We start from the raw sequence: 11269 nt of genomic DNA on the forward strand, positions 1-11269 counted from the left end.
AGGGGGAAAGAAAGAGCTATATATTTCAGCCCTTTAAAAACTCAAATGTTTAATTTCACAAGGCCATGAACTAATTAAAGGGATTATCTCAATTGTTGTCCATTTCCTCTCTCCAGTGGGGGTTCCCATCTTGGTTACCCTGTTGGGGGGAATTGACAGACGGCACATTCCCTAACAACCCCGTCTGTGTCACCTTACAAAGGAAGGAAAGGTCTGCACATTCCATAACACTCCTCTGTGTCACCTTACATTGAAGGTGCCCAAACCACTGACAGATACTTCATGGGTCAGCACACCTCTGGTCTGGTCCACCAATCAATACAAAGCAGTATTCAATACAGCACAAAAAGCCTCCAAATATATTCGATCTGCTCAGTTAGAACCCTGTTCTTTATTTGTCGGCACTCTAACAGTTTGGCTATTTCTATAGGTGGGAGGGGGGATGTCAACACGGCAGAGTTTGTTGTCAAATACTACATGAAGGTCTGACCCACTTACCACCTGTTGCTGAAATCTGAACCAGGGTCTGCAAGGGTTCCTAACATGAGGTCATCACAAATGTCTTTCATCAGAATGGAACACTTAAAGCCAGCACAGAATATCTTAGACTTTTTATTTAAGTTAAAATTAAAAACAATAACTCAAACAAGTCAGTCAATCCTGATACCGTCTCAACCAATCCCATCCCACCGCTGACTATTAACATGGCTGAAACTTGTTTAATTCAGTGGAGACCCAGTATATTATATTTATATAAAATGTTCACTACATTAAAAATATTTCATATATGTTTATTAAAAAAATAAATTTATATTAGAAAGTGGTTGGTGCTTTTACTAAGGGGTTTACAGGTAGAAAGAGAGGTGGAATTTTTGTTTAGGTTTGGGCTCTGGATCTTCAGCATAACAGAAGGAAAATGCCTATAAAAGCATAAAAGGACATATGCTTTAAGAACAATACATTTCCCCTCTTAAAAAAGGATTCTAGTCTCTCACTAGTTACACCCCCCCAACTGATAACATTACAGATAACTGTAGTCTGCAGCTGAATCACATGTATACTGTATTGTAAAACAGAATGTTCTACTGAGAGTCAGGACTACACTGTTTAAATGACATGGTAAAGTGCTACTCTTCCAGGAATTATTGCAGAATGTTCTAGTCTAGTCCCCAACAAGACTAATTATCCTGCTCTACCTATTGCCTAAAGAGCCACTATATTTGAAAACCATCCTACTGCATTGTGATTAGCACAGGAAAATGCCCATGCTATATCTCTCTGTACAGGCTATGCGCATTTGCACATTCACAAGGATTCTTCTGCTGCTGCTATAACTGCACTCTTCCATTGCAGATTAATTCCACTGGCCTTGCCACAATGGCATCGCACTTGGCTAGCAAAACTATAAAGAATGAAAACTATAAAGCTAGTGCCTGCACCCAGAACTATTGCATCAGGAGTAGGCACACACAGTGGATTTCTGTGCAGTGGATTTCTGTGCGGAAATGCAAACTTGTGGAGCTTTTGGAGCTTTTGGAGCTGAAAACCATTGCATTGGCCCAGGTGCCTGCACCAGGGACGATGCAATGGTTCCCGGTGCAGGCATGATAAGGGGCAAACTGTAGCATAGTAGCTGATTCTTGGCCTGTGGTTTTCCACAAGCCAAGTTTCAGCCTCATGTGGCATTGCCCTTATAGAAGAATGGTTTGAAAGTTGTGACCAAGGAACAATGGAAACACTGCAGAGCAAAATCAGTAAAACCTGATGCTTACAAACGGATACGATGATAAAATTAGCACTAAAGGAGAACTAATTGTATAATCACTTGGCAGGTGATTAGTGAATATTAGTGATTAAAACCCCGGCCCGGTGCTCGTTTGATAAAAACTGCACCGGCCTAAGGTATATCTGTTAAAGTCCATCATCTGTCTTCACTTCATCTCTTTTCCAGACAGGTGAATATGCAGTAAAGTGAAAACAGAACATACACACAAAAAGTTGCCGGTTATCACTCTACTGTGCAAGTGCCTGGCCAAGCCTGGAGTAAAAAAGCCAGAAGAGGAAGAAGATTGTGGCAAATGAGCTTCTAGAAAAAAAAAAACCCCAGGCTAGTTCAGTTTTCTGCCTGTGGTATCATGTAAGCAATTATAATTAGTGGGGGCTAGCTTTTTGGCACCTCCCAGTGATTATACCATTAGTTCTCCTTTAATAATTCAATGAAGCAAATACAATGTGTAGGAACTCTTTAACTCAAGCACTGGGGATGGAGCGCACTGATAACTTCTTAAAGGGGCAGGGGCCTGGAGTGTGTGGGCTGTACTACAGTATTCTGATGGCATGTCAGATTGTAGATGTGGGGCAGGAAGTCTATAACTAATGCAGTGGGCTGAAACAAAACACTTTAACGACAGTTTACAGGTTAGGCATATTTAACTTGCGCGCTGGGCTGGAACACATTGCTAGCATCTAACAGGGAGATGGGCAAGGAAGCAGTGGGCTGGACATAAACATTTTAATGGCAGTTAACTGCAATTCTGCTTGAGTCGGTACATGATATACAGAAATACATGGTTTATGCCGACATAATACTTATGTATAAATAGTTCATAAGAGCAGGTTATAAAACCATAGTGTAATACTATGTAAAGTGATTCTGTAGTTCTGGGAATTGTGATTTCACTTCTGAACAAGTTAGCGTCATTTTTGGTGCTTGCGTGGGGGAGTATATTTCCAACTACTCATATTACTGTTCCTACTTCGTTTTTCTCCTTTCTTGTTTTATGGCAGGAACTCCTAATATTTACTCAGTATCTGAGTGCTGTCTGACTGGACACATCACAGGATAACAAATTATCAAATGGGATTATTGCAATTCAAACCCTGGGTTGAAGACAACCCAGCCAAAAACAGATGAGGATTGCATAGATGTGCAGTTATAGACAACTCTGCTCAAATTTTCATTTACATGTTAAGTTTTACTGTTCCTACCAGTATTTTTTTTGGTGGAAAATGCTTTATACAGAAATCTGGTGCATCCCTAGCTATTGTTCTCACTTTTCCTTACTTGCTATTCCCTGTAATGTTGTCCCTGGATGCTGGGAATGGTACTTTAGCAACAGGTTGGGGGCACCCGGCTTTGTACATCACTCTGGTTCAATTCTCACTCTCTAGAAAGTTTCCTTTGCTTTCTATTTTCCTTCTCTCTGCCAATATTATCTCACTTCATCATCCTCTCTCTTAATATAGCCAATATGACTTGTCGCTCCTCCCTCTCCAGCTCAAATCTCCTCTCCCTTTCTCTATTCTCTGCCTCCTGCCTATCCCTCTCCAAAGCAGCTCTTTCCCTCTGCAGCTGTAGCTCCTCCCTACGCAGGGCCAGCTCCTCCTCCCGCAGACGTTGCTCCGCCTCTGCTCGCCTCTCAAGGTGCTGCAGGATTCGTGCATACACATTGCAGCATCCCTCACACTCCTGCTTCCTGTTCAGCTTCTCCTCCATTATGTCCTCTTCTTGCTTTGTCTCCATAACTGCAATAGGAAATTATTAGGTTAACAATCCCTTTGTTTCCATCCATGCATAATCTCCACTAGGAACCTCCTCAGAATACAATATCCCCCATACAGTATATACCCAGATAGGGAACCCTATATCTTTTGAACTGCTTTCGTTGTGTTGGTCTCTATAAGACGTGCAAAGCTTGCTAATATAGCTACCACCATTAAAGGGAGCTCTTGCTCAAACTGCTTTACACCGTCTATCCTGGCCCACAAGGGAACTTGAATCAAGTGGGTCAAACCTTGTCCCTCTTTCCTGTAATATAATGCAAGAAAAAGACCACCATAGCCCCCACAGTAGTAACAAATTTACATTTCCAATAATCACGGATGTATAATACAGACCTGGAGGAGCCAGCACTTCCTCTTGTACTCTACACAGTGTCTCATCAGTGATGGTGACCGCCAGGGTGTCCTGGGGAGAGTATCTGTGGTGTTGCTCAGACCCAGCTACTTGTTTGTCTGACTCCAGTTCCAGTACTTCTTGTAGCAAATCTTCCTTCTCCATGTAGAGAGACTCTGTGCCAAACCTTTTATTGGGAAAAGAGGTGCCATCTGTGTGGGGCACATTTAGCTACAGAGAACAGAATGTGTCACAGAGAGGACAACAGCGAGGGGTACAAGGAGGGACTGGCCTTTTTGTAGGGACAGAGATTAAGAGCTGTGAGAAGGCAGAGGATGCTGAAAGGAAGAGATGCAGGGTGGAGGCTCAGTGAGCATTATGGGAGCATAGAACACTGTCTTCTGACCAGCACAATGCAAGCTGAAAGCATAATCTCATACTGCTCTGAAGTTGATTCATTCTGTGGACAAATGGCATGAGGTGTAGGCAAATACTATAGATCTAAATGAACTCTGTAACTCAGGGATCCCCAACCTTTTGAACCTGTGAGCAACATTCAGAAGTAAAAGGAGTTGGGGAGCAACACAAGCATGAAAAATGTTCTTGGGATGCCAAATAAGTGCTGTGATTGGCCATTTGGAACCCCTTTATGGATTGTCAACCTAAATTGAGTCTCTGTTTGGAAAAACACTTGGTTTTTATACAACCAAAACTTGCCCCCAAGCCTGGAATTCAAAAATAAGCTCCTGCTTTGAAGCCTCTGGGAGCAACATCCAAGGGGTTGGAGAGCAACATGTTGCTCACGAGCTACTGGTTGGGGATCACTGCTGTAACTGATGATACAGGGTGGAGGTGTACAGATTAGACTGTGTGTGGGTTATTGGGTGTAAGGGCAGGGATGCAAAAAGCAGAGCTCACTAGGTGAAAGTGCAGATCCAAGCTAATTAAGCAGCTAAACATTAATATGGGAAAGAGTATAGCAATAATGAGGGGTGGAGATGATCACACTGAAGAACAAGCAGAGCAAGGGGGCACAGGTATATGGAAAGTTGGGATACATGTAAGGGTAGTGTGCAAGAAGATGCAGAGTGTATGCTAATGGAATGTGCACAGTGAGCATAGGAAGAGAAGGTGGATGATCACATGGAAAGCCAATGCAGAATATACATAGGGAATAACAGGAGGAGGTAAAAGGAAATAATGTGCACTGGAAATGGGAGCAAAAAGCAGGTGCGTGCAGCAGAGTGTGTTGGATATCACAGGCAATTTAAAATTGTAGTACACAGGGCTGGAGTAAAAGATAGCTGAATTTCGAGTAGGCAACTGGAGCAGAATGAAGATACATAGGGCATGAAATTGCAGGCAACCAGATGTCACAGGGGTTGGACTGCACATGCAGCAGACTGGAGTAGAAGGCAGCCAGGAACAGCAGCCAGTGCAGAGAAGCAAAGGACTGGGAAATAGACAGCTAGGTGCATTAAGGAGATTGAGAAGTATGAGAAGTGGGATGTACCGGGTGCAGGTGGGGCGCAAACAGCAACAATTGGAAAAGAAACTGAATACAGTACTGGGTTGGAGTAGGGGTCAGTATGATGGCAAAATTGTTAGCACATAGAGTGCTGGGGTACTATGTTCGATTCCAGCCAGGGTAGTATCTGCACAGAGGGTGTGTGTTCTCCCTGTGTCTGGGTGGGTTTCCTCTGGGTACTCCAGTTTCTTCTCACACTCCAAACACAAACAGGCAGGTTAGTTGGCCGCATGTGTGAATGTGATAGGACCTTAGACTGTAAGCTCTACTGGGGTTGGGACTGATGGGAATGATGCTGATCTATGGATAATGTTGGGCCTATATAAATACAGCTGGATGCAGCAGGGGACTAATGCAAAAAGAATCCAGCAGCAGGGAACTGAATCAATTGACAAGTTTGCATGATGGTATCAGGGGATGGAAGCAAAGTTACAAGGGGCTTGCGGTGTACAATACATGTAACAGATGCATAGCAAAGGGTTGCAGCTTACTGTAGTACCAGTATAAGATCTATTATGTAGAATAATTGGGACCTAGGGTTTTCTGGATAAGGGATCTTTCTGTAACTTGAATTTTCATACCTTACATCTGCCAAAAAAAACATGAAATAGGATTGTTTTGCCTCCAATATGGATTCCTGCAACTTAGTTTCCATCAAGTCTAAGGTACTGTTTTATTATTACAGAGACAAAGAAAATTATTATAAAAATATAAAATGATTTGCTTAAAGGGGTTGTTCACCTTTAGATTAGTTTTTAGTATAATGCAGAGTCGATACAGTCGACTAGTCTGAGACAATGTGCAGTTGGTTTTCATTTATTATTTGTGTTTTTTGTGTTATTTAGCTTTTTACGCAACCCTTCTCTAGTTTGCGGTCTGCAATCTGGTTGCTAGGGTCCACATTACCCTAGCAACCATGCATTGATTTGAATACGAGACTAGAATATGAATATGAGAGGGCCTAAATAGAAATATGAGTAATAAATTATAGCAATAAAAATAAATGTATATCCTCACAGAGCATTTGTTTTTAGATGGGGTCAGTGACCCCCATTTGTAGCTGGAAAGAGTCAGAAGGCAAATAATGCAAAAACTATAAAAAAAACAAATAATGATGACCAATCAAAAAGTTACTTTTACAATTGGCAATTCCATAACATACTAAAGGTTAACTGGAAGGTGGACCACCCCTTTAAAATAAACTTCCTGTCATCCAGAGCTTTCTGGGTAAAGGTATGGGATCCGTAATCCAGAAACCCGTTATCCAGAAAGCTCCGAATTAAGGCATGGCTGCCTCCATTTTATGCAAATAATCCAAATTTTTTAAAATGATTTCCTTTTTCTCTGTAATAATAAAACAGTAGCTTGTACTTGGTCCAAATTAAGATAAAATTAATCCTTATTGTAAGTAAAACCAGCCTATTGGGTTTATTTAATGTTTAAATGATTTTCCGTTATCCGGAAAACCCCAGGTCCCGAGCATTATGGATAACAGGTCCCATATCTGTAATAGGTTTCCAGATATGGGGTCCCATACCTGTGTCAGACTGGAGATGAAGCAGATGATTGGAGCACAAACCAATACCCAGGCATCCCACTTGCCCCGATCCAGTGTTCTGCTGCTTGGGGTAATGGAGCAGACAGTAGCCATATACAACACAGCATTACAGCTGCAGGATAAGAAGGCAGAAGGATGCAGCAGGGGAATGAAATATAGAAAGTCACTATTTAGTGGGCTGGTGGGGAGATGATTGGGCCTCTCTGTATTGGAATGCCAGGGCCTATTTTGACTCCCAGTCCAGACCTCCCTGCCTGTACTAGTGGAGCAGAAGGTAGTTAGATACTGTACATTAAAAAGGTTGGCGCACATAGCTGCAAGACACTATGAAGCATGCAATAGCAGGGGAGTGAAGCATGCAATAGCAGGGGAGTGGAGCATGCAATAGCAGGGGAGTGACGCATGCAATAGCAGGGGAGTGACGCATGCAATAGCAGGGGAGTGACGCATGCAATAGCAGGGGAGTGACGCATGCAATAGCAGGGGAGTGACGCATGCAATAGCAGGGGAGTGACGCATGCAATAGCAGGGGAGTGGAGCATGCAATAGCAGGGGAGTGGAGCATGCAATAGCAGGGGAGTGGAGCATGCAATAGCAGGGGAGTGGAACATGCAATAGCAGGGGAGTGGAACATGCAATAGCAGGGGAGTAGAACATGCAATAGCAGGGGAGTAGAACATGCAATAGCAGGGGAGTCGAGCATGCAATAGCAGGGGAGTGGAGCATGCAATAGCAGGGGAGGGAAGTAGCAATAGCAGGGGAGTAGAGCATGCAATAGCAGGGGAGTAGAGCATGCAATAGCAGGGGAGTAGAGCATGCAATAGCAGGGGAGTGGAGCATGCAATAGCAGGGGAGTGGAGCATGCAATAGCAGGGGAGTGGAACATGCAATAGCAGGGGAGTGAAGTAGCAATAGCAGGGGAGTAGAGCATGCAATAGCAGGGGAGTCGAGCATGCAATAGCAGGGGAGTGGAGCATGCAATAGCAGGGGAGTGAAGTAGCAATAGCAGGGGAGTAGAGCATGCAATAGCAGGGGAGTGGAGCATGCAATAGCAGGGGAGTGGAGCATGCAATAGCAGGGGAGTGGAGCATGCAATAGCAGGGGAGTGGAGCAGAAGAGATTATATGCAGTGGTGATTGAAATAGAAGACAAAATGGACCAACAGAGGTAAAACATTGGGGACTAGAGGGCACAGCAAAAAGGACTGGAGGTTGAATGCAGCCAGATGCAGTGGCAGAGTGTATTGTACAATAGCAGGTTAAATGGAGCGAATGAGGGATCTGGGGTAAGACAGCGGCTGTAGAAATGATCTGGATGGAGCAGGGGTTGAGTATGTAGAGCTGGAAAACCAGGAGCTAATAATATCCCGGTGTCCCACCTGCACCTGGTTCTGTGGCTATGAGGCAAGTGCAGGGAGCGCACATTAGTGAGGGATATGGGACAGAAGGGAGCAGGAGACCCCCCCGTGCAGCAGGAAATGGAGCTTCCCTATCTGGGATGTCACAGACAAGAGCTCCCACCTGCGCAGGCCAGTGAAGTTCTGGCGCTTGTAGTAATGGAGCAGAAGGGCTGTCCGCTCCCGGCACCGCCGTCCATCCACCTCGAAGCCTTCTCCCCTCAAGGCGCTGTTCATCTTCTCCGCCACCGACGCCCAGGCCAGCCGGGACTCCCGCACCGCGTATGGATTGTGACGTATGACCTCACGGAGCAGCATGATGTCATGATGGGCCCCGAACCGGACCTGGCGCTTCCTGGAGGAGCCCGGAGGGCAGTAACCCCCCAGATCTGCGGCCACGGAGAGAGAAAAGAACTGTCACTACTGGGCACAGCGGGAGGGGAAAGCAGGGGTTAATCAGGGATACAATTCCGGGGAATTAATAGGAAGAGAACTACTGAATAGTGATCCATAGCCCACAGCCCATCTCTCTTACCGACACTGCTCTGCACTTGTACCGGGGGCTCCATCTAACACCGAATCCTCCTCCTTCTCCTGTGACCTGCCCAGGAAGTAAATCCTCCCAGACACCGGCACCACCTGGATCGGACTCTGGGGGGCGCCCGAGAGTTTAGCCAGTGTGTATAATAGATACAGACAGTTACAGACAGATACAGACAGATACACAATCGCTGCAGCACAATAACTGAAAGGACCTCTGTTTTGTTGCTCACAGCACAGAACACCAGTTACATTTTAATCAATTCAATTTAATATGACCTAGAGAGTGATTTTTTAGTTATTTAGCTTTTTCTTCAACAGCTCTACAGTCTGCATTTTCAGCAGTCTGGTTGCTAGGGTCCAAACCCTAGCAACACATGCATTTATTTGTATAAGAGTCTAGAGCATGAATACGAGAGGGCCCGAAAAGAAAGATGAGTAATACAATATAGCAATAACAATAAATGTGTGGCCTTACAAAGCACGTGTCTTTAAGATGGTGTCAGTGACTCCCATTTGAAAGCTAAAGCTGGAGTAGGAAGAATAATTCAAAAACTATAAAAATAAATAAATAAGGAAGACCAATTGAAAATTTGCTTAGAAATGACCATTCTATAAACTTAGTTTTAAGGTGAACCACCCATTTAAAGTAGAAGCAAAGTCGTTTTGCACTTGCCAAATGTTAGGCATAACCAAGTGAATGTATTTTCTTACCTGAAACCCCAGGCCGGTGATCCTATCGGCAGGAAACTTCACCGGCCTGGGGTTTTTTCTAGCAAGCACAACGGAGAGATCTTCTTCCGGCTTCTTCTTTCTTCAAATTTCTCGGGGCAGATGCATGCGCAATAGAACGAAATAGCGACTTTTTAGTTAAAGTCCGTCTTTTCATTCTACCACACATGCGCAACCGAGCGAAGAAAGAAGAAGCCAGAAGAGAATCGCTCAGTGGTGCTCACTGGTATAACCCCGGACTGGTTCAGTTTTCTGCTGATAGGAGCACCAGTCGATACATTTACTTGGGGGTGCCTAACATTTGGCACCCCCAAGAGCAAAATGACTTCTCCTTTAAGTGCAGGTGTCAGAGGATTCTGGGAGCTGTAGTCCAGACAATGGACAGAGTGATTCTTATGATATAGCTGTAATGGCTAATCCCTGTTTTGTTTAAAGGGTAAGGCATTTTTAGTAGCTGTATGCACAAAATGTCTCTGTCTTAAATATATTGATAATGGGTTGAGTGCAGAGTACTCTTGTATTTGTCTATATGTATTTTGTGGTCACAGCCTCATTGCACCCCCGCCTAATGGTTTTAAAAATTAGTGGTGAGCACAACTTTCCCTTGTTTGTCATAGTTCTACAGGAGCAGTGACCAGCTCCATGTTGTAGCTCCCAGCTTTTCCAGCTATAGTCAGGTGATCCCACTGGTGGCCAATAAAAGGGCAACACTGTTTGGGAGTTTTAACCTTGAAAACAGTTAGTAAGTTGCGGGAAAAACTTAGTCCCTGTGTAAAATGTATAATGAAGCAATTGAATTCTTCATGAATCAGATGCAAGTTAAGTGTAGGACTGGCCAGATATGGGATGACTTTGACGTAGTTGGCCAGCTTAAATATATTGCAATATATGGACAAACAATCCCTGTTTTGTTTAAAGGGTAAGGCATTTTAGTAGCTTAAGGCACACAATGTTCCAATATCCTTAATATATTGATAATGGGTTGAGTGCAGAGGACCTCTTGCATTTGTCTGTACACATTTTGTAAACACAACTTCATTGCAACTTCATTGCACCCCAAATGATTGTATTGACTTACATGAAACCAGGGGCCGGTGCTCCTATCCACAAAAAACTACACCGGCCTGGGGTTATACCAGTGAGCACCACGGATTGATCCACTTCCATCTTCTTCTGTCTTCAAATTTCCTGGGGCAAACTGGTTTCAGGTAAGTAACTACAATCACTTGGGGGTGCCTAACATTTGGCACCCCAAGTGCTGTAAGCCTTTCCTTCTCCTTTCATGGTTTTAAAAGCACAACTTTCCCTTATTTATGAGTTATACAGTGAACTCTGAGTATCACTCATGTATTATAAGGGATAATATACCCCCCTACTGTAAATTATAAGGATATTAGAAGTCACTGAGGGGTACTGTGACCATATAAAGGCACAAGGCTGCAGGCTGAGTTATACAGGGAACTCTGAGTATCACTCATGTATTATAAGGGATAATGTTCCCCCTACTGTAAATTATAAGGATATTAGAAGTCATTAAGGTGTACAGAGGTACTATACAGTAAATGCCACAGGCCAGGACTGCCATCAGGAGAGGGCAGGCAGGACTGCCGGCAAGGGCAG

The 11269-nt window shown here is 44.0% G+C and overlaps 1 protein-coding gene across 1 annotated transcript; it reads right to left on the reverse strand.

Annotated features, from left to right (window-relative positions):
* Positions 1–599: 599 nt before the first annotated feature.
* Positions 600–9064, reverse strand: LOC108701128 (trichohyalin). Its single transcript, XM_018235356.2, has 4 exons — positions 8913–9064; positions 8502–8766; positions 3898–4082; positions 600–3525 (listed from the first exon to the last, which is right to left on the reverse strand). Exons 1-4 carry the CDS (start codon positions 8944–8946, stop codon positions 3218–3220), a joined length of 792 nt encoding a protein of 263 aa, XP_018090845.1. The 5' UTR covers positions 8947–9064; the 3' UTR covers positions 600–3217.
* Between the last annotated feature and the right edge of the window lie 2205 nt (positions 9065–11269).

Source organism: Xenopus laevis, chromosome 9_10L, assembly GCF_017654675.1.
Source record: "Xenopus laevis strain J_2021 chromosome 9_10L, Xenopus_laevis_v10.1, whole genome shotgun sequence".
NCBI classification, from domain to species: domain Eukaryota; kingdom Metazoa; phylum Chordata; class Amphibia; order Anura; family Pipidae; genus Xenopus; species Xenopus laevis.